At 30.0% G+C, this 27,968-nt stretch overlaps 2 protein-coding genes across 3 annotated transcripts in view; both read left to right on the top strand.

Moving 5' to 3' along the window:
* Positions 1-2,685, top strand: part of Efr (ER GDP-fucose transporter) — a 32,005-nt gene extending 29,320 nt beyond the window's left edge. Inside the window, exons 13-15 of one of the 2 annotated variants that reach the window (XM_080162400.1) lie at positions 147-537; positions 850-1,957; positions 2,212-2,685. In XM_080162400.1, the coding sequence (XP_080018526.1) occupies positions 147-205 (59 nt within the window). In that variant the 3' untranslated portion in view covers positions 206-537; positions 850-1,957; positions 2,212-2,685. Of the gene's footprint in view, positions 1-146; positions 538-849 lie in introns of both variants that reach the window. The other variant, XM_080162399.1, reaches the window with a different exon arrangement.
* On the top strand, positions 2,642-27,444 carry Vha26 (V-type proton ATPase subunit Vha26). Its single transcript, XM_080162403.1, has 11 exons — positions 2,642-2,772; positions 3,162-3,225; positions 7,777-7,838; positions 8,819-8,875; positions 10,740-10,825; positions 11,291-11,351; positions 11,602-11,676; positions 15,631-15,692; positions 16,522-16,592; positions 25,683-25,746; positions 26,568-27,444. The coding sequence occupies exons 1-11, from the start codon at positions 2,656-2,658 to the stop codon at positions 26,581-26,583; spliced, it is 735 nt and encodes a 244-aa protein (XP_080018529.1). The 5' UTR covers positions 2,642-2,655; the 3' UTR covers positions 26,584-27,444.
* Positions 27,445-27,968: the final 524 nt, after the last annotated feature.

Here is a 27,968-nt window from a genome sequence, read left to right as displayed (position 1 = left end):
TGATCTTTCTGTACTTTACATTTTTAATAGAATGGTTCAAAACTGTTAAGAATACTCTAAAATGGATGATAGATAACTTTCTATTATAAAACGTAGTCAAAGTTAATTTTTAATGACATTTATTAATGTTTTTGTTATCTTGACAGATATTCCAAAATTGGTGTCCGAAGCTATACGTCCATCACCACAAAAGAAAACTGAATAAAGAGTAATGAACAAAACAGAATAAGAGCTTTAATGTCACAAGATCGAGTTCCTGCAAAATGGATAATGAGAGAAGCAATACAACCATGACATAAGGAATATTACCTCTGAAAACTTAATTATGGCATAATGAAAATAGATAAATAGTCTCAATTGATATTTCTTAGTATTTTGGTTATGTTTAATTTTTAGCAAATTTTTTGTGTTTTTCTAAAAGTCCTAAAATCACCGTCCGCTAAAAAGCTAAAAAATTGATAATTTTGTAGGTGCTTAGCACTTTTTTGTATTGTACAAAAATTTTAGATGGATTTTATCTAACTTCACAAACTATATGTATTAACTTATTAAGTATATTATTGTATTACTTTGCCAAAAATTTAAAATGCCGAATTTAGAAATATCGTTTTCCTACCTACCCTTTTTTAGTATCTTTAGTAACGTATTTAAAAGATTAATTTGCTCTCTATAATAAGGATATTTGACAATCAATATTTTTTTTCTACTCTTAAGTAGTAATGCAAATCTATTTTAAAAGAATTTAAATAAGATTTTAATTTAGAAATAAGTAAGAACAAATGAATGTGAAAATGTATTAAATATTAAAATAAAAAATATATAGGTATATATATATACCTAATCAAATAGGAGCATAAGAAAAATATTTATTTATCTAAAAATGAGCTTTAAATGTTAAATTGTTAATACTTAAATAGAAAATATATGTATAATAAAATAGTAATTATGTATAATAGTTAAAAGTTCTATATTAGATTAATATTCTAGACCCGTACCATTCAATGCAATGAAAACATTTAAAATGTCATGCCGTACGGAAGAACTGGCTCTACATTGCGATATTTAAACTTTAAAAAGTATTGGCTATATGTTATCACTTTCTTGTTTTTGAGGATATTTTTATTAGTTAACCATTCTCTATTTTATACGTAAGTATCTTAAAAGCAGATACATTTTAAACTGATTCATTGATTAGCAAATATTAATTTTAAAACATCAAGAGCACTTGCATTTTATTTGAACGGAGGGGAATTTCAAAAAGATTAAGTTAAGATAGTACACCTCTGAACTAGTGTTTTTGTTTGATTCAACTTTTTTGTATGACTTGGAATAAAGTTTTACATTGGCAAAGAAACTTTGGAATTAAGGAGTTTGCAGAATCTATAAACAGAGATGAATATAAACCTCTAATTTGTTCTTTTATGTTCTTATCTTATTTAATTTTCCCATCCTAACCATTTCTTCAAACATTATATTCCTATTGGTGACACAAATTTAACATTTTTCTACTTCAATGAAATGCTATGTTTAAATAATTTTCTAGGATCTTTTTTCTCAATCCTTGCCAACTTTAAAAAAAAAGTTTCTATTGCAGTCAAAATGTACTTTTCTAGTTAATATATTTGTATAGAACTTTAATAGTAACAAAGGGTGTTAAATTTTAAGTGAAGCCTAAAAAATCATTTTAATAAACTATAGAGTAATTGTAATACTTTATATATATATATTGAATTTTCCTATGATTTTTAGGCTTTATTTTCAAATATGTAATGAAATACGGTATTATTTAATTTAAATAAAAAAGGTTGTTGCCATTAAATACAAAAAATACAGTCATTGTTTTTTATGTCTGAAATCTTAGTTTTACGAAAAATTAAATATAGTTATATAATATTATAATGTAACCCTCCTCCTTTCTAGTTTTAATTTCATATATACAATAGAATTGATATTAATGGTGCTTTCACACAAAGTGCCTGTTGAGCACTGATAACACCCACCCCAACCCCTTAATTTTGGAAATAAATATATCCTATACCTAACCCCTTCAGCGGACCCAACCATTCTATGCCCATTACACAATATAATTTCCCTAACCTTACCCCCTTAAAAAATAAACAAAAAAAACTCCCTCCTCCATCCTATTTTCAAATTATTTTGAAAATAGGAATGGAGGATAATCAGTGCTAAAAAAGGTATTCTGTGTAAAAGCTCCATGTTAATTGTACCCATGTTAAAAGTTAACTCAATAGATATTGTACCCTTGTTTTAAGAGGGATTTAAATTTTGATATTAAAACAAGGTTCTATAAATTAAAAATCAAGATGATAAATATTAAGCTTCAACTTAAGGCCAATGGATGAAATGGTGCTATCCCTTTAAGTGTCTGGTGAGCTCAGAAACCCCATCTCTCTTTTTTTTATATTGAAAATAAAAAGTAACCTAACCACAACCCTAACCTAACTTTCGTAAAACTTTAAAAGTAGGGTTGGCGTGGTTTTCTGCGCTCCACTAGTCATTTTGAGGGAAATCACAGATGATTGTTAAATTGGAATTATTTAGATGACATTTTTGTTATTCTTTATATATACAAATAGAGTTAAAGGGTTTTTACATAAGTAAAATTCCATTTACTCTGACCTTTATAACTGGAAAATGTTGAAAGAACTGTTATTTTTCAGAAAAGCAACCCCCAAAAAATCCGCCAAGATGTCCATGTCAGATACCGATGTTCAGAAGCAGATCAAGCACATGATGGCTTTCATTGAGCAGGTACACATACTGTTGGTGGCGAATACTCTAATATCCTTTTTATATAACGTAGTGAGATTGTTTTGTCTGAAGATTCAGATTTCTATGATTACTGAATCGATGGATTTCTCCATTTAAGGGAAGCATTACATAGGTCGTGGTTTTACTTTTGGGCTATTTTGTAATTAAATAGGTTGGTATTGATTCAGTCTACTTTTTTGCACCCTCCATATCCCCTTAAATACAGAGCGTCTAGGTGCTAGTGGCGAAGTAGCTAGTATTAATATATAGAAATGACCTACTGCTTTATGGAGGGGGCATAGGTCTGTTAATAAAACTGTAAAACCATTTTTATAATTTCTTCTCTTAGTACGGATATAAGAATTTGTAGTAACACCATATATTTGTAGGAGGCCAATGAGAAAGCAGAGGAGATTGATGCTAAGGCTGAGGAAGAGTTCAACATTGAAAAAGGTAAATATCTAGAATGAATAGATTAATAGATTTTATCTTGAATAGAATAGATCGATTGTATCTAGAATAGATTGATAGATTGTATTTAGAATAGATTGCTAGATTGTATTTAGAATTGAAAGTTTATGAAATTCTTTATAATAGGATAGTACTATAACTTTTAGGGAAGTTTCACATAGGTCCTCGGATGTTTTTTTTTAGATTTTGGATTTAAGCCTTTGGATGTCTTCTATTTTCTGCTACCTTCGTACCCTTTTAAAGAGAGGGTCCCTATATGCTAGGGGTGCATCCGCTAGTAGGAAGATAAATAATGTTTTTTTTCAAGAATATCTCTTTCAGTTAGCAGGTTAATTCAGATTATTTCACTTATCCATTCTAATGATTGATTCTGATTAATAAAGAACAAATTGTACAGATTGTTACTTTATATCAATTTTAATTTGGCAAATCCTGACCTTTAATTGAAAAGCATTTCTAATCACACATATAAGAATTGCATTTCTATGTAAATTAATTTATTATTCATAAATTTATGGTATTTGATGAAGGCATATATCACGAAGAAAAAAATGTATTCAAGCTGTAAAACTGACTGAATAAGAAAGCGCGTCCTTTTTTTTTTCAATATTTCGTAAAATTGCTTGCAAGCTTCCAGTCAAATGCGCTTATTAGGTCAAGCTGTACTTAATTTTGACTAAAAGCATAGTATAATTAAACGCATATAAAAAAGAACAGTTTGACCTAATAAGCGCATTTGACTGGAAGCTTGCACACAACTCTACGGAATAATGTGGATAAAATAACGTCTTTTTTTTAAATTACATATGTCACAAGAGTTTTTTTTTCATCTCAAAATCTTAATTCTTTTTTAAACTGTACTAGCGGCTGCGCCCCTAGCATCTAAGTGCTCTATATTCGAAGGAATATCGAAGGGCAGTAAAATAGCCTAAAACCATACTTACCCAGACTTTATATAAAAATAAAATAGCTTAAAACCATCCCGAGACCTATAAGTAGCTTCACTGTAAATGAGGACCATATCAGTTCAGTGGTTAGCGAGATCCTTCGCTACAGACAAAAAATGCTTGCTACTTTATATATTAGGATGTTAAAAAATTAGAATTCTTTCACATAATGCTGTATAAATACAGTAATTTTGTAGAATAGGAAAACCCTTAGGCTGCTTAGTTTAATAAACTTTAAATACATTTCATATACTTAACTATTTTTAATCTCGCCTTTAAATTAATTTTGAAATTGAATATTACTCATATTAAACGGATAAAGTTTGATTTTAACAAGTGGGCTACAATGTGAATTTATCCAAAATCATCTAATCTAACATGATGTACTAATCAAATATTTATATCTTCTAAGGTTTTGTCAATTTTGATTATTTCTTTTAATACCTAACATTTTAGTACTTTAATACACTTTAATATATTTGAAAATGCTATTTAAGTGTGTTTCCCTTGCTATATTATATGCTACTAGCGGATACGTCCCTAGATGCCTCTAGGGGTACTTAAAAAGGGGAGAGTCAAATTTATAAGCCAATTTCTTATTTTATACCTATTTTGAAAGAAAAGGTAAAAAAAAAACTTTTTTTGAGGGGGGTGATCCCATTTGTATTTTAATTTAATTTTTTTTTTTAAATTGGGGGGGGGTAATTTTTTTCTAGGGGGAGATTTCTCTTGGGAGGGTGGTGGTACCCTCCTTCAGAGAATTTATAAACCTTCCCGGGACACACAGACAAACATCCTGTTACTTTATTATAAGGATTATGGCTGTATTTTGAATTTCCACGACATGATTTTTTTTCCATAAATGCTTGGAAGTCTATTTCCATTGACTTTTAAGAAGTAATGTGCCAAATTGTTTTTGATCATGAAGAAAAGAAAGTTGTATTAAATACGTAAATTTGTCTTTAAAAGCTCATTGCTGGCTGTATCCACGAAAAACACTGTTGTTATTCATTTTGATTAAAATCGTGATTTGTTTCTTTTTTAAAATAGGGTGAAATACTTTTAAATGAACGCAACAAAATACTAGTTATTTAGAAGCTTTGTTTTGTTTGAATCATGATTATTATGTAATATATTAAATTACAAAGCTTTATACAATATATGTAATGTTAATAGATTTTATTATAATGTCAAGCTTAAATTATTAATGTAATCTATAACTACAACTTAGCAATTTCACATGAATCGCATGATATAATATTAAGATATTTATTAGCGAAGCAACTGTACAGTTATTTATTTTATGTCCATACTTTCTTAGTATTTTTTTTCAAATTGCATCCTAATTGTATGTAATATTAAATTGTCTGATAAAGCGGCAGTAGGTATCATTTTTAACTGTTTTCGTATTATTATTATTGTCCATTAAGAGGAGAACATTAAATTCAAGGGTTAAGACAATGGATGATAAATTTATGTACATCTCCATTATAATGCACAAAATTATCCCTTTTGAAAATTACAAGTAGTCGTTGAAATGTTTAGACACTCAACTTAATGAACTAACCAATCAAAATTTAATAAAAGTCCCCAAAGTTCATAATGTAACCAAAAAGAAAACATTATTATAAAACTAAGTCCCCGCCATTTTTGTTAAAAGTATCCAAAGTTATTTTTGTGAGAAAAAAATACCTAGGCATTAAAGTTAGCTTACATGCCCTGAGATAATAATATATTTTAAGCGTTATATAATAAGATGAAGAGTTTTGTCAAAAATGCTAATAAACTTATGGTTCATTAACTCAAAGAAAAGACAGGCAAAAACTAATTCGAAAGAAAGAAATGAATTTTAAGAAATCTATAGAAGTTTCAGGATGTATTTGATTATTAACAGATAACTCAGCTGCAGCTTTTCAAACTTATTAAAATTATAAAAGAGTTTATGTTTATTCAATACAGATAATATATTGATTTATTAAAGCAACAAGTTTTATACGTATATTTCAGACTAATAAAAGCAATTTTTAAGTAAGTATTAGTTTTTAGTAACCAAACCAAAACACAGGAACTTAGTCTAAGTTACATGGCATTATTCTCTTAGAAATATCCCCCCTCCGACAGAACTTTGACTCTGGCAGAGAACAACAATTTTTCTACAATTAGTTTAGGTTAGGTTAAAGGCTAGGGGGCCGAGCGCTCGTGGCTAGGCAGTGTAGGGGCCGAGCACTACGGGTAGGTAGGCTAGGGAACCAAGCGCTGCGGCTATGGCTAGGGTGTCTAGCGTTGCGGATAGGTATGCAAGGGTGACGAGCTCCGCGGCCAGTGTTTATAGTTTTATCCGGGAAGGGGGGGGGGGGGGGGTATTTCTAATAGGATAATACCAATACCTATATCTTGTCTAAAATAAAGTCTTGATAGAAAGTAAGAATACCTCATATTTGAATACGGAGTGTAGTGACAATCACATGTCCAAACATTTGATTTCAGGATATTTGATCCTATTGGTTCTTCAATTCAATCTTAATCATAATAGAATTATGGCGGCACAAACAAGACAGAAATATTACTGTAATATTCATGTAATAGGAAGGCTAAACTTTGCTCTTAACTTTGTGATTATAGAGTTAAGGATACGTACATTTTTGTGTACAGATGAGACATATTTGGTAACTGAACCTAAAAAACAAAGGATCTCTAACCAAAAAGAGTTATAGCAATGAAATTTTAAAAAAATAAGTTAAGTTTTTTGTATTTTATGTCTGGTAACAAAGTGACACATTCACCCCACTCCCCGCTAACATTTTTTTTTGGATTAAAAAGGAGATAGAAATGATTACCTATAGAATTATAACCGGATTTAATAGGTATAAAAAAAATTGTGGAATACATGTTACGTGTTTCTAATTTTTAAAAGGATTTTTTAAAGAACTTTTAATTACCTATCTATTTTTATCTTAATTATTTTGCATTACAGTACGTACATATAAGAGAGTAAGAAAGATATTTAGAGATGTCTTATGAATTAAAGTTAGTACAATTACTAGAGTCCGATTAAAAGATAATAATTTACTTTTCATAAAATCATTATTTTAATATTTAGATTAGGATAATAAAAAATATATATTATCTATGTATTGGAAATGTCCTTCCAGTATGGCTTCGAAACCGATTGATATCCGCTAAATTAGAACTGGATCAATCATATTAAAAAATCATTCATAGCATGGCATCGTATTGTAGACAAAGGGAGGAGTAGGTTGCGCTAAAAATCCGTAAAGGTTGTGAGTTTTAAGTTAAAAACAGTAGTAAAACGATAAAACTTAACTTTTAAAGATAAATTTTGTCTATAGTTCTATTTAATAAGCAATACACATATTTAGTGAATATTACTTTTCTACTACTATTTTTAAGCCTTAAAACTCACACCTTTCCGGATTTTTTAGCGCAACCTACTACTCCCTGTCGACGAATATTGAAATAAAAAATCATAAAATTAAATTAAATCTGCTTCAAATTTTAAAAATGTTATTTTTAATATCCGGAGAAAACTATCTAAATACGATGCGATAAATAACTATTATTTCAGGACGCTTGGTTCAGCAGCAGAGGTTGAAGATTATGGAGTTCTATGAGAGGAAGGAGAAACAGGTATATATTTACATTAGTTATCAGGGATTTAGGGATATATCTCTTCTAAGTTTTCATAATATATATTTTGTAAATCCAGGGGTGTTTACCTATTCTGCACAACATTCATTTTTCTTCCCCAGCTGCAAAATTATTTATTTTTCTACTCATAAGGAGGGATAAATATTTTTAGTACCTCCTCTTCATTTTCTTCATTTTTTTACCCCTCCCACTTATTTTTTAAGTTTTTTCTTTCAGGAGGGTAAAAAATGAAGAAAAAAGATACTAGTAAAATCAACTGAACATTAAATCCTTATTTCTTCAAAATTTTCATTTTTCTGGATTTAAATGGCTACATACATACCTACCCAACGATGATTTTGATTTTAGTTTGATTATTGGTTTTGTCACGGCCTAAAACAGATCGACGTTATACCACGTAAATAGAGGACTTCGTATTAAAGTATAAACTATTGCTTAATAAAAAAAGTCCCACCACCTAAATCCATTTAAAATAATACTTTTGAGGGATCGGTTCTGTTTTAACTTTTCTATTAGGAATCCTTTCCAGCGCTTGTTTAAAAAATATATATTATTTGATATTCAAAAATTAAAGCTGTAAAAAATAGCATTTCCTATTTATTTCATGTTTACATTTTACTGAAAAACAACATAATCCCTTCGTTATATCTAAAAATAAGATTCATTTGAATCCAAGTTTATTTTGTTTAATTTGCTAAGGGAAAATATAAAATTCATTCATTTTAATGGAAATATAAAGTTAAATACACTCAATGTTAGGGAAGCTTTTTTGACTTACAAGGGAAGGTACTGGTGTTATACTCTTAGATTTATTTTTTTCAATTTTAAAAAATTTTGTACCTCCCCACCGAGCCAACGCGGCTAGGCAGGCCAGGGAAAATAATCCTAAGAGGATAATATCCAATTTCTTCAAACCAAAACAATGAAACTCAGACTATTTGATTATTATTTGTGTTTAGGTTGAGCTCCAGAAGAAGATCCAATCTAGCAACATGCTTAACCAAGCTAGACTAAAGGTGAGGCTTATTGGTTAACATATATCCGATAATAAATCTATAATTATAGATGTATAACTCAGACAACTACCTGGACCCAGTATTGGGGACTTTTTTTGTCAGCTTTCTGGTCTTTTGTAGCTATTTTGCTGTGTTATTTCTCCCTTCCTGTATAATATATTATATTCTAAAGAAAATACCCACATGTTGAAAGTTTACTTACTTAACCTGCAGTGTTTTTTTGTTGTAACGAATTATTTGAATTTATTTTATTTGGTTTTTGAAACAACTGCAACATTTTAAATAGTTAAATCGAAGCTCCTTATTTTACTTAATGGGCGTGCCTGTCCAATGTCCGTACACCAGTAAAAGGAGTTGTAGTATTATTCTAATAATAAAAAAATATCAGGGAGGGCGGGGACATTGAGCTGTTTATTTCACTGGTCTCCCATTTTTATAATAACGTTTTCTTATTCGTTGGCTTAACAACTTTGGGGACTTTTATTTAATATGATTTGTTGGTTCATTAAGTTAAGTGTCTAAACGTTTCAACCACAAATTATTAATTTTGTGTAAATTAACTGGGATGAACATCATTTTATCCTTTTAAATCTCTGAAGAAACATGCTTTTCTTAAAGCAATTTCATCACATACTAAAATCTTGTCGGTCAAGTATTTAAGAAAAGGGGGAGGGGGAATTTTCCACTTTAATGACATTTTATTATTATTTTGTGACGTCACTGTATGCACATTTTGACAGAACTTTATTAACTCCTTTACAAGACCTAAAAAGAGGAAATTAAACTTTCTCACAAAAAACAGGTTTTATAATAGCATGAATAAGGTGCAGAGATAAAGGATAGTTCATTAAGTAATCGGAATAGCATCAGCTTTCCATGGATATAAAAATGAACAATTATAAGATTAAAATCAGTTTGTGAGCCCCGAGATGCTATAAGCACGGGCTAACAAAGTTTTGATATTATGATTTTTATTTTAATATTCGTAGAAAACCGGATTTAAAACGATGTACAGTACAGCTTGGAACCGATTCTATTCCTGCGATATTAATCTGCGATATTACTGGAAACGTTTTTTTGAAAAGACCTTCACCTTCAGAATAGATTTTTAACAGTTCATTTAAGCTACATTATGCCTAATGAGATCGTTTTTTTCGGATATGTAATACCTATTACCTCACGTCCAAGCTTTTTATTGGAGGGGTGGGTATAAGGCATATTTTGGGTAAATTTACGCCTGGTTAAAGAATTAGACGGCTAGATGACTGAATTAATAGCCGTTAGCAGCTAGTAAAGTATTTGAAATCTTGTAGAAATAATTGTGTTTGTATTTACAATACCTTCATCCTATACTTATTATGTAAGCTGTAAAAAATGAGGAACTTCTTTTTTGATAGAAGAAGGAAAAACTTAATGACGAATCACAAAGTAATAAACAAAAGGAGAGAAAGACAGATATTATTATTTTATATAACTAGGTACAAATTTTAAATATTGAGGAAGTAAAAAACGTCATAAAGATCAAAGTAAAGATAGATGGATTGATACATAAAGACTAAAAACATAAAAAAATATTAGCGCATCTCTATTTATTTTTATCTATGTTTCCTTCTCTTTGCTTTTATATTTGAAGCTTTGATGTGTAATTGTATATAATAAAGATAAAAACTATGACAGATTCGGCATTTTATAGGTCCTAATAAAATAAGTTATCGAATAATTTTTCTACTACCTACCTTATATTGAAATAACTTTCTTTAAATGTTCTAAACACTGTTCATTGAATATCTTGGTACTTCATCTTTGCTTTTTATAAAAAAGATCTCTAACAATGCCATAAAATTGAAATGTTTTTTTTGTTTAGGCCCTGAAGGTTCGCGACGATCATGTGGTCAGCGTGTTGGACGAAGCTAGGGGCAGACTCTCAACCATAGTCCAGGACAAGAACAAGTAAGTAGAAAACATAACATTGCATTTATCCAACTTAAGCTTGTTTAAATGAATAATATATTACGTATAAACAGCGGCTACGGCCCAAAAGGCCTCTAGTGGCACTTAAAATGTTTTTTTTTTTTTTTAATTATTTGTCAATGTAAAGATCGGCTTTTGTTATTTGTGTGTGTACGCCACTGGCGCCCCCTAGCGGCCTTTTAAAGTATTTTTTTTTTAATTTTGGGGAAGGGTGTTTTTTTATAACAAACTCTCTCTAAATTATGTATAAGATTTTGACAAATTCCGAATATAAATATGAAAACAATAAATAATCTACCTACTATTTTTCAGAAAATATGAAAACAATTAACTATTTATTCAGTAATTACAAAGTTTTGATCATGTTTGTTGAGTCTAATTGTTATAATAGAGTAGGTAGGTAAGTTACAGTAGAAAAAGTATAGAAATCTGTTTTTTGTTCAGGTATGCTGGTATCCTGCAGGCCCTGCTTACCCAAGGTCTTTGCCAGCTTCTGGAAAATAAGGTAATTTGATGAAAATGTCGTATAGTTTTTACTCTTCTACCATTTAAAAATCTTTTTTGTCATTTGTATGGTCTCCAAGACATCAAAAAAAGTGTTTGATTTTAAGGTAATAAGATTTAAATTAATATTCGGTTGTGCTATAATATTTGTAAGTCATTAAAAGGGGGATTAACTAGATTAATACTGAAGGAGTTATATTATATTTAAAAACCTGTTTAAAACGCATTTTCTTAAAAATCTTGTTTTGCAGGCTACTGTAAGATGCAGACAAGAAGACCATCAATTAGTTGAATCCATTATCCCTGGCGCTGTTGCTGATTATAAGGTATATAGATAGACAGATAGTTGGATAGATAGATAACCACTGTATATCATTTCTTTGATTTTAATTCAGACAGTTAGATTTTTGGAGAAAAGGCAAATAGCTTTTACTTATTCCACCAATTAAATTTTATTTTAATGCATTCTTGTAATTTTTATGGCCCTTAGGACCTCCACCCCTAGTCGAGCATAGCCCCCCCCTCTATTTTGAAATAGATTAGAAATAAGGGGGCGTGGCTTTTCGTATGTTTGTTTTATACTATACTACAGGTTAGGTTTATTTGGGTACAGGATATTCCTGCAGTTTCAGGGAACAGCCGGTATATGTTTCGCAGGGTTAAGGTTCCCCGTAAAAAAAATTCTGAATCTGCACCCACCCTATTTTCAATTAATCTATTTACAAAATATGAGGTGTTGGGTCTGAGCTCTCCAGGCACTTTGAGGGAAAGTACTTAAAGTTTGATTAACAGACAAACTACAACAGATAAAGAATTGAAAGATGTTGCGAAGTTTTACAAGAAAGAAAATCCTCTAAATGTTGGGAGCATTAAGAGAAGTTTATGGTTAATATCTTGGCAAAGACAAGTTCTTGGAGAGGAACAAATATTCCACATGTTTAATCCATTTTTTATCATCCAATGTATGTTTAGATCATTTTTATGTGTATATGTTATTCTGTATTCGAGTGGATAGGAAGGTGGATAAAATAGCCTTAAACTACCTCAATACATAAACCCCAAAATAGATGGCCTAAAACCATGTTGGGTGTTTGTAAAGCTTTCCTTAATGGAGAAATCGGCTCAGTAGTGATTAATGTGTTAAGCTTAAAATTTTTTTAAGGGGGGGGTAATTCGGTTTTGGGGGGGGTAAAATGGCGCGCGCGCCGCAAATTTTTTTTACCCCCCCCAAAATTTTTACCCCGGGGGTAAAATTTGCTTGGGGGGGTAATTACCCCCCCTGAAATCTGTTGGCAGGGGTAAAATATGTTTACCCCCCCCAAAATTTACCCCCGGGGTAAAATTTTAGGGTGGGGTAATTTAAATTTTATCAAAAATTTAGTATTAAAAATGCGCGCGAAGCGCGCAAAAATTTTTTTTGTTAGAGATTTTCTATTTTTGGGGGGGGGTATTTACCCCCCCAAAATTGTTTGGGGGGGGGGTAAATTCGTTTGGGGGGAGTAATGGGGGGACCGGGACGCCTATGGCCTAAATCCATCCCTAAACTTATGTAACTAAATCTTCACTAAAATGGAGAACTCAGTTCAGTAGTAATTGAGATTTTGAGCTTCAGACAAGAAAAAACTATTTCATATTTTAAACTTTACGTTTTAGTCTCTCAGGAAGGGAGGTGGAGGCCAGGAAAATAGCCTAATACCACCCCAATATACATTAAGGGATATAAGTTTTCCGGAATTTTAATGTAGGGAGTAGATTTGAAATCTGCATCAAATTTTAAGGATTTTTTATAAAATTCGTTTTTTGTAAAATTCTTTATCTAAAAGCGGAAATACATTTTAAGTTAATTAATTTTGACCAATAGGATAGGTGGATTTTAAACTACCTGCGCTCTAATTGGTTGAATGATGTACGACATCCAATCAGAGCGCAGATTTTTTAAATCCACCAATCACGGATGCCAAAATTAATTAACTTAATTTGTATTTCCGCTTTTAGATAAAGAATTATACAAAAAACGAATTTTATAAAAAATCCTTAAAATTTGATGCAGATTTCAAATCTACTCCCTACATTACAATTCCGGAAAACTTATATCTCTTAATATACATATCTAAAGGCTTATCTGAAAAGTACAACCATTTCGGAGTAGCAATTTCCGAGATCTTTAGCTTCAGACAAAAAACACCTTACTACTTTATATAATAGTATACCTAATAATTAACTAAAATACAGTGTGTTTTTTTATGAGAACTTTTTTGAAAGCAATTTTACCCTACTTATAGTTATCAGAATTTAATGATTAATGGCTTATTTTCTTCGTTTTTTAATGCAATTAATAGAACAACAAAAAATATTTCAGTTTTTATTTAAAAAGTACAGTAAAATGTAAAATTCAAAACTTAGGTGTCAACATCTAAAAATGGTTTTAGCGCATTTTTCTTATGCTCAAATATTCAACCTTTTGCAAGAATGGCTGCTAAACACTTCAAAGTTGAGATATAGAGCTAAAAATGTATACAGATACTATTAGGGACATGTACTAGAACATATCAAAGTTTGAAGGTCATATCTCAACCAGGGAGGGAGTATTGGCCCCCCAAAGTCGACTACAGAAAATCCATTTTTTTTCTTGCAAAGGGTTGAGATTTAGGCTTAAGAAAAATGCGCTAAAGCCATTTTTAGATGTTGACACCTAAGTTTTAAATTTCAGATTTTACTGTACTTTTTAAATGAAACTGAAATATTTTTTTATGTTCTATTAATTGCATTAAAAAACGAAGAAAATAAGCAATTAATCATTAAATTCTGATAACTATAAGTGGGATAAAATTGCTTTCAAAAAAGTTCTCATAAAAAAAAACATTGTATTTGTGATTATGGTAGTTAAAAACCAGAATTGTGCACAATGATTACATGATTTTAACAGACTAAAATCTTGGAATGTTTGTCTCTCATAGTGAGCAAGGCCTAGAAGTGTAACAAGAAAGAGTTATGTGTGCCATCTAACTCCTGTGATTTACGTTACAAAAAAAATTCTTTAGTTCTGTGCTGTTGAGTTTGTTAAATACGTATAACTTAATCTGTCTGTCTGTACCGTAAGATCCTACTAACATCTAAATCTATATGGTTCTTCTTTACAGGTTAGCTTCGCATAGGCTCTAGGAAGGTTTATAACTATTTTGGGGAGGGTGTTTCCACCCTTCTAAGAGAAATCGCCCCTAGAATAATAATTCCCCCCCCCCCTTATGGGTCTCTGGAGCGTAGCCGCTAGGAATATACTATAGAGTTTGCGTGTATAGTATTCAATGATTCATGCCTTGGGTTTTAGGGGAGGGTATAAAAAATTAGAATTATCTTCACATGTCCGCCTTTTTTTTATTATAATTATTAAAAGATTGCTTAAAAATACTTGCCCATAGTCTAATACCTAAAGTTTTATAATATTTATCTCTATGCTTGTTGGGGTAAAATATTATAGCCAAATGCATGGTAACTGTAAAGATTTTTCCAGCTGGAAGGAAATACACACAATTTACTGCCAACAAGTTATCTTCGCTAATATCACAATTGGGACACCTTATGCTCCCCCCCCCCTTTTTTCTCCCTCTTTTTTATATTTTAGGTATTCGTGTACAAATGCTTTAATTAGAGTAACATAAAGTTCAGTACAAACATACTAACACACAAGACATCCTGTTACTTTATTAAAAGGACTAGCGGCTACGCCCCTAGAGGCCTCTAGTGGCATTTAAATGTTTTTTTTTTTTATTTTAAGTATCTAATTTAAGAAATAATTTGTCTATGGTCAATCATCTGTTAAATAATAAATTCATGTATCTACGCAGCGCAACTACGCTACGTAGAGACATTCATACGCTAGCGACACTATGCGGCAGGAATATTTCAATTTTTTTCAATTTTATTGTGATTTCTCTTGGGAGGGTGGTGGTACCCTCCCCCAAAATAGTTATAAACCTTCCCATGACCTATGAGAATCTACCCTGTTAAGGAGAACCCGATCGGTTCAGCGGTTAGCGAGATCCTTCGGTACAGACACACAGATACACACAGACACACACACAGACAAACAAACATCCTGTTACTTTAGTATAAGGATAACAAATTTTGTGTTTTAAATATTGGTACATTATGTATATCTGAAAAATCATTGTATTGAAGCAAGCAGTTCATGGCTCGAAACCTCTTTCTAATGGATGTATTTGAAAATTTTTATACACGATAGGTAGCATGTTTGATTTTTATATTTTTAATTATTTTAGGCCAAGGTTGGGAAGGACTGTACCGTAAAGCTGGACACCGACAACTGGCTGCACAAAGATTTGTAAGTATTAGAATTATTATAATTTACTTATGAGATTTATTTTAAAAGTTTGATCAATTTTCCCGTCAAATCAATACTTATTGTTTTTTTTATGAAGATTTCAAGAACATTATTGTGTACTTGTTTTTCATGTATTTTCATGTACTTTCTTGTGATATTTAGGTATGGTTTCTTGGTAGATATTATTTTGTTTCCCTTGATTTTCATTCATGCGTTTGATTAGGCCATTCTTGACCTAATATAAATGGTCTAATATGGTGAAAATTGATAAAGGAAATTGCCAGTCGCCCAATCGTAACCAATTCAGCGGCATTATGTGCGCTTGTCCCCTTAGTCTTTAAAGGGGTAGTTTCACGAAATGCATTGAACTTAATTTAGTGAACTGCATATTTTTTCCTGGTTAATTGGTTAAACTGCATTTATATGGCATATAATTGAAAGAATCAAACGTAGTTTTTAAAATATCAAGACTTGAAAACTACGTGGTAGAAAATTTAAATTCTTTCAAATATATGCCATATAAATATAGTTTAACCCATTAACTAGCAAAAAATATGCAGTTCACTAAATTAAGTTCAAATGCATTTTGTGAAACTACCCCTTTGGCGAAATTAAGAAAAGTTGTATTTGCTTGTCTTCTAAGTCTTCAAAATAAGCAAAAGTAAGAAAAGTTGCATTAGTTCCAACCCAAAGTCCAAGGAAGCCAAGAAAGGAAATTAATTTTAAATCCATTGTCCCATCCTTATATCCCTGCGTTTTGATACTCTTTACTTTGGTAAAGATTATTTTATTTTCTACTGAACTATCCCTATTTCCTGATTATTTTCAGGACTGGCGGAATTGAGGTATTGAACAGCAACAACAAGATTAAAGTTGACAACACTCTGGAAGCTAGGCTAAGTAAGTCATATTCTTTTTTTTTGGATTGAAAGATAAATTGCGATTAGTTGCGGTATTTTTATGAAATTTGATATCCCTACCAATATCTGCTTACAAGTTTTTATTAGAAGTGTATTTTTCACTGTTCTTAAATCCAAATTGAGTCAAGGAAATCAAAGATATATCAATCTTTAAACTGAGTGTAAATCTAGTTATTAAAATTTAAGGCTAGTTATTTATCGCATCGTATTAAAATCAGCTTATATATATATATATACAGGGTGTTTTTTTTTAATAAGACAAAAATATTACTTAATTTAACCCACTTGCCATTAACAGAAGTTAATGATCTAGGGTAAGGGGGGGGAAGTTTCGGTAAGGGGCTATTCTCGGTAATTTCGACCTACCTTCATTAAATGACCTTTTTCTCCATGTTCCTTTCAAATGACAGAAAAAAACATAAAAGCAAATTTGTTCCTTATTAAATTGCCTACAAAAAAGTATAAAATGAATTTTTTGTGAGATGAATATTAAGGGTACTTATTGGGTCTCAAAGTCGGACGAAAAATTTTTTTTTTCCAAAAATTTGTTAGTAGGTGTGTAAAGATCGACCTACACAAAAATTGGTAAGACCTAGAGCTGATCTGAAAAACTTTTTGAACTAGAAATTGCCCGCTTTTTCCAAATCCGTTGAGAGCTTTAAAATCGGGTTAATATTTTTTTCAAAAATGACCAAAGTTGGCGCCGGGGGAAAAATCGGTAATTTCAAAAGAAATTAAAATTCAACTTTTAAGGTCATGTTTTCATGTTTTCTTTTGTCAAATCTATTATTCCATATGGACTTTTTAAGAATTAGGCCTAAAAATGAATAGAACAGATAAAAAACAAAAAAAAAATTAATTTTATTTTTTGAATCAAAATTTTGCGAGGAAAAAATCAAAATTTCTGGTCCTTTGAAAAAAAAATATTTTTGACATAGGAGGAATAGTCCATTCTTTATGAATTTTTTTGTGGTTAATCCCAATCACCTATACTAATTATGATTTATTACGCTTGTTTGGTCGTTTGGTCGTTTGGCCTTTTTTCATCGATTTTTTTAAGGTTAAAATGTAGTAAAGATTTTTTGCAAAGATGACACTTTTGCTTCAAATTCAATTTTTGAGGTCAATTTTTAATCAATTTTCATGTTTTTTGGTCTAAATCTATAGTTCAATGTGAGCTTTTTTAGGATCAGGCCTAAAAAGTAATAAAATACGTTTTTTTCTTATATTAATTTTAAGTTTTTTTAAAAAAAAAATTTCGAAAAAAAAAATCGAAAATTCGCGTCTTTCAAAAAAATTCATTTTTAACATAGAAGGAATAGTCCGATCATTATGAAACTTTTTGTGGATAATCCCTATAACCTATACTAATTATGATTATTTATGTTCGACTGGCCGTTTGGCCGTTTTTCATCGATTTTTTTTGTGGTCAATTTCGGCCAACTTCTAAAAGTCCTAGGATAATGTCCTTTTAGGACCTGATAGTCCTTTCCGTAAGCTTTCTACTGGTCTTGGTTTCATTTGAAAATATTAATATTTACCCCAATTTTTTTCAAAAAAACCGAAAAAAAACCGAAATTTCCCCCCCCTTACCCTATATCTTAATTTCTTCATTGGGTTGGGGAGTTTTGTATAAGAAAAAAATACTTAGCAATTTTCAACAAATTATGCCTTAAAAACCGGTTTTTCCAAAGTACCTATTTTTGGAAGATTTTTGGATCATGACAAATTTAAAGGGTGTGCAAAATGCATACATTTTTAAAATTCAAATTGAGCAGCTTGTGTTAATAGTAGAAAAATGCTATGCATACCGTTAGAATCGTCATATACTCTAGTTTTTGGCAATGTATGTTTCATACTTATGCTATTTGTAGTATAGAAGCTACGTTGGAAAATGTGAGAAAGGTTGAAAAGTTTTAAGTCAGTTGGGACATTTTACCACGTAGCTCCTGAACAATGCGTAGCACAGGAATAATTCTTTTATATCTAAAAACCTGAGTTTATGACAATTCTAACGGTGTGCATAACATTTTTCTACTATTAACACAAGCTGCGTAATTTTTGTAATATTTTTGTCTTATTAAAAAAAACACCCTGTATATATAAATATAAATATGTACATTTAAAACCATTTTTGTATGCCCCAAGTTGCTGAAGGCACGGGATAACAAAAATTGTTTTTATATGATTATTTTCAGTGTGGCTGAGAACCGGTTCTTATCCACCAGATATTGAGCGGCTTCGAAGTCATTCTGGAAAATATTTTTGTTTTTTTTGGTAGACATAAGCTTTTTAACTAAATGAATGAGAAGTGAAAACAGATAATACTTTTTTTTGTTGCAAAGAAAGATTGAAAAGTTGCTGTGCATTTTGCAAGATGAGTCATTGGATAAGATATCTTCGAAACCATTTTACACAAACGAACAATTTGCACTTTTTATCTATTAAAAAGATAGAAGCAGGGCAAACTAAAGAATCTAAATATTACAAAATAAAAGTTTGAACTCGTTTACCAAGCTGGCAGGGATAGATTCCCTTAGAAATCTTTTAAAAATCAAACAAATAATCAAGTCGCGGTGATATTTGTCTTTGGCTAATCCGCGCGATAAAGCCACGCGCGTTGTCGGTTATTGCAAAAAATATTAGGTACCATGAAATACTTTTAAACTTACCATAAAGACATCAAATCTATCTAAATGTACTTTTTTATTTCTGTGGTGTTCCTAATTGTTTTTAAATCCTTGAGAAATAGCTATCTTTAAGATTATAAATATTTAAAAGTATTTTCAATTTCTGAGGTCTTAAACTGGAAAAGTTCATAGGGCTGTTCTTGCAAAATTTGTATCTTCTAAAGTTCTTATTGGTTTCCGTTTAGCTTGTATTTTTTTCTGAAATTGTATTGATTATGGAGCTTTAAAATATTTCCAGTATGGCCTCGAAACCGATTAATATCCGTTGGATTAGAACCAATACTTAGCCATACTGAAAAATTATGTATAGCACCGTATTAAAGACAATTTTCCACGAAAATTAAAATGAAAATCATAAAATTAATGCCATTGGCTCCATGGGGGCTAACAAAATTGGTTTTAATCTTAAAATGTTTTATTGTAATATCCGCGGATAGCTGTCTATAATACGATGCGATAAATAACTATAATACCTAGTTTTAGAGCTAAAAATCTAGAAATATAGATTTCCATATATCAGATTATCGAAGTTAGTAAAGTAAAACCATTTTTCAATCTTTCAATCTTGTTTTTATACACTTTCCTTCTCTTTTATTATTTTTATTGGACTTTTTACAATGCAACAGTGTTTTTGAGTTAACATAGTCAGAACCCAAATGTTACACATAAGATCCATTTTCAACTTCTCAAATAAGAAAAAAATACCTTTTCTGAAAATAGTAAGTTTTTTTTCCCTTAAGAGCTTGCTAATTCCTGAACCGATGGACTTTTTTATAGTAGGGAAGCTTTATATTTTTCCGGGGATTGTTTTCATTTAAAATTTACGTCTTTGGATGTTTTCAGAGCAATCTTCTGCCTGATTGTTAATCCTGCTAGGGGCCCAGCCATTAGTTTGAAACAAACAAATATAATTTTTTCTATGTATTAATTCTAATGTAGAATTTTTTCCTTATTGAATAAACATTCTTTTGCTTGGAGGTCAATAAGGGTTTGTATGTGTAAATGTATGTAGAGTTAGACTTTGGAAGATTCAATGTTCCATCTTTACTGCATCAGTATTATTTGATATAAAATCATTTAACATAAACTAAGTTGATATTTACCACATTTCTGTTTAATGAAGAAGAAATATATTGAATTGAAGAAAAAAAATATTTTTATTAAGATAGGTGAACCCAATGTCGTAGATAGAAATACCTATTTATTTATATTTTCGCGTAGGTGTACCTATTTTTACAAGTTCGAGTTGTTTTTGTATAACTTTAGTTTTAAATATTGCAACAAAAAAGTATTTGGAGTGTTTAATAAATGTAATCTTGTAGGGCAAAATGTTTTTGTATAGCTTAAAAATATTGGTAAAAAAATTATTTATAATGACTATAGTTGCTTAAGTTGAATCATTGAATATCCATTGAAAAAATGAAAATTTTAATAATGTAAAGCTTAAAAACAACAAAAAGAGAAACATTCGTATTTTATTACCTGCTTGAATGTAAAAGCACTTAAGTTAAGATTGAAAATATTTATCATTGGGATTTATCTATCATGTTATTGAAGTACACTTCTTAAAGTAGTCTCAATGCTTAAAGATTTTACTTTATAAATTGTTACTGTTACAAGAACTTATCAAACTTAGTTGCACTCCCTTCCCCCTCACTTTAATAAAATTCTGAACACATTACTTGAAGGAGTGGGGGGGGGGAGAGGGGGAAATTTAATGTCAAAATAAATTATCTATTCTTTTAGCCATTGTTTTTTTCTCATTTACATACCAAGAACCAATCTGAATAGTCCTTTGTTTCTTAATTGAAAGAAAATCAAAAATATTTTAGAATATGAATTTCTTGTTGACGTAATACGGATATTTAAAATTGCATTTTTTCAATAAATTCTTAACACATCAAATATTTTACATTTTTTCCATAACCTTTTGAAATGAAATTTCGGTTTCTTTTAGTTCAATCAGTTTAAAATACAAACTGCCAACTCTGATTCATTTACAGATTATTTTCTAACAATGGAAGTTTTGTCCTTGATTTATTAGGCATTTATATCCTTTGAAGACACTTGTTCTTATTTATAAACGGGAGAAAAAAATCGGCAATATTAAAGTAATTAAATCGCCAAAAGGACAAACTTTGTTTTCAAATAAAGATACATTTTTGCTTAATTTAATAATCAGTTCCATCGTCTTTTATTTATAGTCGTACAACATAGAAATTACTTTATATTTACCCCTTTTGGACTGCTTAACATACCTAACAATATATAACTTAAATGAATTGCCAAGAAAAGATTGTGAATTTCATATTTTCTTATGACGCATCTGCTAGAATAATAATTTAATAAACAACATTTTGACCTCATAATAGCAGTTAATATTCATGCAATTTTTTCCTAGAATGTAAAATATAGAATTGTTAATTATCACATTGAATTATAGACAGCTTTCCGTGGACATCAAGATGAAAAATTATAATAATTTTTATTTTAATATTCTTGGAAAATTGTCTTTTGTGATTTTTCAGTATAGCTGAGAACCGGTTCTATTCCAGCGGATATTAATTGGTTTCTAAGCCATGCTGGAATATTTCTTGATTGGTTTTGCAATTCTTTGAAAAATAAGGCATTGTTTACTCCCCAACTTAATAGTTAGGATAAAAGAGAGGAATAACGATACAGTAATAAAATGCCATTTCTTAAATGCGAACTCGGTCATACGCAATGTTGGAAGAGTGGCGCAAACTTCAGATCTCAGTATTTGCGATTTGAGAAAAATTCATATTTGTCATATCGAATTTTGCCAGCATCGTTTTTTTTTATATAGAAAATAAGTAAATCAAATTGCTGAAACTGAGATCCAAAGTTTGCATCCCCCTTCCAAAATTGCGTATGACCGCGTACAAACTTGAGAAATGGTATTTTCTTACTATCTATCGGGAAAACTTTTATAGATATATCTGTTTATTGATTTGATTAAAGTAACCAAGAACAATAACGCTCATTAAGAGTTTAGATGTACAAAAAATAAGAAAATAGTGTGTCGCAAAAGATTTAATAAATTAAAACTACTTCAAGACCAGAAATCGGTCAACCATCCGTTTCAAAGGTTACTAAGACAAACGTATAGAGATGCTACGCTTCCTAAAATGTTTTCCAATTCTACAGTAGATAACATATCGAGAAAAGTTACTTAACTAAATATTTTTGTAATGTTATCTTGTTTTCATTGATTTGGGGGTAAAGTTTGATTTGATTTTATTCGTTATTTAATTTAACAAATAATAGTACATACTACGAGAGTAAGATATAAATATGAAAACTTTTTACAAAATTTATTGTACCTATAGCATTTCAAATTTTACGGAAAAGATCCTCTCAAAGATACCATTTTGAACATAAAAGTCCCGTGTTTAAACTATACTATTGTGAAAAGCGAAAGCGCAAAATAAATTACTTTGTCTGTCCTCTTAACAGGGAAAATCAACCTACTCGGCTGCTATTTCTTGTGAAGATTTACACCATAGGTATTTTTTCCACGCTACTTCTTGATGTTGCCATCCTTGTTTTTTCATATAATTCTGTTTTATAAACAGGAGAACAATGATTCTTTAAAAAACTTACTCGTGAAAATTTTCCTCTATGGATACAGCAGTCAAAAGATACAAAAGTACTTTTAACGGTTGAATTCAAATGTACAGAATTTGTTTAAATAAGCATACATTTGTCAAATATTTTTGTATTTCTCAAATTTAAGTTAGATATACAAAAACAAAGATGACAACATCCATTGAAAAAAATGAATAAACATGACTATAGGTATAAAAAGGTTTTCTTCCCAGAGGGACAAAAATTCATTAATGAATACATCACAAATTATTTTATTTTAGTTATTATACAAGTTACCCCATTGTAAATTTTTGAAGTAAGATTATGATGCATATTTAATTTAATTTATTTTAGAACAAACGTATCTTTTATTTGATCAAATAAATGTAAACTAGAATATTGAATTATTTAGTTTGTTAAACCTGTAAAATAAGAAAATAATAAACAGACATTACTTATTCATACCTGGTAAAAATTAGGTACAAACAGCTAGATTCAATAGATACAAACTTGTATCCCAGGTATCTCTCTGCACAGTTGAATTCCTTCAAATACATCTCTTCAATAAGCTAACATTTGTTAAATGTCTTCACTTTTTCTGAAGCAAAGCCTCTCTGAAACGTATTTTGTCAGTTACAGATATTGCCTTCAAAGATGGGATTTAGAAAAAGGAACTATGGAAAGTTAACTGTCTCTAATTTTCTGAAGCCTAAATCTTAATAACTACTAAACTTATTGGGTTCTCATATTAGATAAGCTTCATATAGGTCCGGCCGGTGATGGTTTTTGGCTATTTCGTTTTCAGATTTAGGTCTTTGGGAGGTTTTGAGCTATTTTTCTGGCAGTCCCTTTATATAAAAAGACTAGCGGCTGTGCCTCAGAGTAGTGAGTGCAATAGAATAGTCTATAACTATCCAAAAAGTCAAATTTTAAAAATAATTATCTTTAAGCAATCTTGGGACCTATGTGGTGCTTCCCTAAAATAAAGAACTCAATAGGTTAAGTGGTTGGCAAGATCTTAAATGAACTAACCAAAAACCTTACAGCTTTATAAGATAAAATAGGATAATTAATTTTTATTTAAAAATAAATATATCCTTGGGGTCACGTTTTCATTTGGACAATATAGTTCTAGTTGTAAAATATAAAGAAATATTCGAATAAAATTGTTTCGTTGGCATTTCATGTTTCTGCAACAAATCATAACAAGAATGATGCATTTTGTTTAGCGCAGCAACTTAAATGCATAAAAAAAACTATTATAAAAGGATGATTGACCATCATGAAATCTAGAAGAAGAGTTATATTTTTTCCACTAGTTGGTTTTTAAATACCCTTTTTTGTTGGCACTTTTTTGAGAAGTCTGCTTCATTTATCAAAAAAAACCGGACGCCAATGCTTTATTCTTCCTTCTTACATCATCTGCAACCGATCCACATTTTTAAAGAGACAGCAGCAAGTCTTAGCCGCATTTTTCAAGATTCTGCAGCTGACGGCTGCCAAGTAAGAACTAAAATACCTGTCACTAATATTTAATGGAAGCGCAAAGTGGTGTAAAAACAGTAATCAACAACAAATTGTTTTCAGGGACAGGAAAATTGCTCAATAAAAAATTTGTTTTCACCATTGATTTGTTATTTACATTAAAATTAAATTGTAAGAGTATTGTTGTCTTCAGAAACCACTGCTTAGGTTAGGTTATATAAGCACTTGGCAGCCCTGCACCACATGTATAGGACTCTTAATGGTTGCCCCTCCTCTGGCCCCCCACCGTTCATTTTTTTTATTTAATTAAAAATTAGGAGGGGGGCTTTTAGTGCTCGATAGACACATTGAGATAAAGCTCACAGTATAGTTTTTCAGTACAATCGCGGTATTTATTATTAATAAAAGTAATAATACTAGGTATAAAGTTTATGATTGATTTTTCCGTTCCCCATGCCATATTCCTGCCTGTTTGCTTTGATGTATTATGATTAAATGTAAAATGATTGTTATGTATTTTTGTCAACTTATATAAACTAGAAATTGTGCTTGGGGGATTTTTTATTTATACACAAATTAGATACAATTAAGCTTTATTGTATTTATTTTAATATCTCCTGTAAGAATTATATATAAATAAAAAAAATTCTAAACAAAAGTAGTCCATAAAATACTCAACTATGGACAAAACGAAAAAGTTTTTTTTTTTTATTTAGGTCATTTTGATTTCTTTTCTCGAATGTATGTAATTTCTTTGACTTCCTGTTAACATTTTTAAATTAAATATGAAATCATATACCTACCTTTTCTGTTCTTTGGAAATTTTCATTAATTCTTTAATTAGAAAATCAACTAATTGGAGCATGCAAATTTCTTAAATTCGAATTGTTAAGAATTAATTTCTTTAAAGAACCTTAATTAATCAGCCATATTTCTTTAAGTTTGCATTTAAGCAGACATGAAAATAGTTTTCCAGTATGGCTACGAAACCGATTGATATCCGCTGGATTAGAACCGGTTCTTTGCCATTCTGAAAAACCATGTATTGCAGCGTATTATATCTAGTTTTCTAAGAATATAAAAATGTACAATCATAGGATTAAAACCAGTTTTTTGCCCTTGCCTTCGGCATCTCAGGGATAACAAAACTGGTTTAAATTTTATATTTGTACTTCTTTGTATCCGCGGAAAGCTGTTTATAATACGATGCGATAAATAACCTCTCGAGTTCGGGTCAGGCAAGTGTGACAAAATATAACAATTTTAATTTTATTTTAATTTTTCAGACATGATCTCTCAGCAAATTCTGCCTGATATTCGTACAACTCTCTTCGGAGCTAACCCCAACAGGTACATCATTGTCATTGCTTCAGTGTTGCTACTCTATATTTAGGTTATTTCCCCATCCTTTAGTTCCGCTGAATGTCAGAATTCTGACAAACAATCTTAAATGAAAAAAAAAGTTTTCGACTTTTTCAAATAGAATAAATGTGCTGAGTTATGGCTTCGATACAAGGATAATGCTGTTAGTTCAAATTAAAATTCTAGTGTGGCAAAATAGGTTATTATGCTGTGGAAAACATCGGCGTATACTTAGATCGGGATGTATAGTTCCATATGTAAATAGCTGAAACCTCCCAAAAATCCTTTTAGTTTTATCAGAATTACTACAGTTTAATTCATTATGTAACAAAGTTAAGGTATTTTTATAATTTTTTCCTCTGTAAAAAACGTTAAACGTCAACAATTTTATTTTAATGCGTCTTTAAAGTGTTCTTTTGTTGTTACTTTTTCTGAATTCAATGTGATTTCTAAAAGGATTTGACAAACGTACTTCTTATATTTGATTTTTTTCTAATACATATAATATTGAGAATTAACATTACCTATCTGTCAGTCCCTTATGATCTCTAGCGATCCTCTTGGCAACCCTGAACCTTATTTGGGTGGAGGTATTACCCACCTTGGAAAAATAAAAACAAATACAGGAAGCCTCATTATATCTTTTTCGTACAATTTTTTTTATGGTCCTAGGCGACTTTTTTTTACGAGATCTCCACAAAAATCACCCCTTTCTTTGCCAGACTTAAAAATTAAACTTTCATGTTGGAAGTTTGAAGAAAAGTTGATCCTAATCAATTAAGTCTAATGAGATTTATTTTTTTTCTCAGGAAATTCATGGATTAAGCAAGTTTGGAGCAGTTTACCGCATAAATGCAAGAATCTTGTCTCTCTTATCTTGTCTTGTGTACGTTATCATTAATTGTTACATTATTTTCAGCTTTTATCCATAAAAAAAGAGTATTTTAATGCCAATAATTATATTGCTTTCAATTCCCAAAAGGCATTTTAAAATTTATTTTATAACAAAGAATTCTGTTTAAAGACAAATTACATGTAAAAAATGGAAATGAATTATTTAGCTGTTTTATTGTGGATTTTTTATTTTAGATTCTTTATATTTATTGTATATTTATCTTGATTTCTTAGAATGATTCAGTTTTAAGGTTACTGACAATTTCTTAATGGACAATTTGTTTCTATCTTTGATAGCTAAAATCTTTTTATCAAATTACTGTTTAACAAAAATCCACATTTGTCCCCCTTATAATTGCCAGAAAACCTTTCTATTTTAATATAATTTTACTTCTGGTGAACCATTTAATTTTGTGATCTGATTTTTTATCTAGCATTTTCGTAAGAAATATTGATTTAAGTGTTTTTATGATACATTCACTAGGTACATATTCTTTTAAGGATAAAAAGGTATAAAATCAAAACAAACAAAACAATTGTAGTTTCCTAATCAAGTAATTTTGTCTGTATGGTATAATTATAACTTTTATAAGCCTATTGTTTTAAAGTACATTGGTCAATAATCTATTGAAAATATTACCATAAAACACTGATTTAATATTTCTCTTTACCTAAAACATTCAAGTATTTATTTATGAATATTTCAATGATAATTTTGATAGATAATTTAATTTATTTATGTAGTTATGATTATTTATTATGTGTCTAAATCGAAATAAATTGATCTGTTTAGTTAATATGTTTATGATTTCTTGTCTGGAGGGAAGGGAGGGCGGGATCAAGACTCCCCCTAAGTTTTTTTTTTGTATTAATTAAAATTTATAGCGTGATGGAATATACAAAATATTCTAGCTTTTCAAATGCATTATTTTTAAAAACCGTCTAAAATCCAGGTACCTTTGAATGTGCTTGAAATAATACTGAAATACATAATAAGCTTAGAAAAGTGCATAACGGCCGTAGATACAGATATACCCAGGAATAAGGTATAGTAAACAAATATAAATATAAAATATTTCGGGGTTACTGATAAATAGATCGTCAATTCTATCTACTATGCGTTGCCTCCAAACGTTTTCGTGATTTTTTCGAATTAATTTCGTTGTTGGTATAAGCTTATATCACCAGAAAATATATGTAGCGTCTGCTGCATTTATTGATTATTTTAAACTAAAATGTTCGATCTCGCATATTTTTTCTTTAAAATCTATAGTATAAAAATTAACTTTTTTCCGGTATTTAACAATATATTAGTA

The sequence above is a fragment of the Acartia tonsa genome, chromosome 5 (assembly GCF_053477335.1).
Source record: "Acartia tonsa isolate MP-2025a chromosome 5, ASM5347733v1, whole genome shotgun sequence".
Taxonomy (NCBI): Eukaryota; Metazoa; Arthropoda; class Copepoda; order Calanoida; family Acartiidae; genus Acartia; species Acartia tonsa.
Note: the sequence above shows the minus strand (reverse complement) of the source record. Positions and strands in the feature narration are given on the sequence as shown.

Excerpts from the sequence above, each read along its gene's own strand:
- Vha26 (XM_080162403.1), top strand. The coding sequence starts at position 2,656 with ATGTTGAAAGAACTGTTATTTTTCAGAAAAGCAACCCCCAAAAAATCC. Across the intron at positions 11,352-11,601 it reads GCCAGCTTCTGGAAAATAAG|GCTACTGTAAGATGCAGACA; the intron begins GTAATTTGATGA and ends CTTGTTTTGCAG. Across the intron at positions 16,593-25,682 it reads CACTCTGGAAGCTAGGCTAA|ACATGATCTCTCAGCAAATT; the intron begins GTAAGTCATATT and ends TTAATTTTTCAG.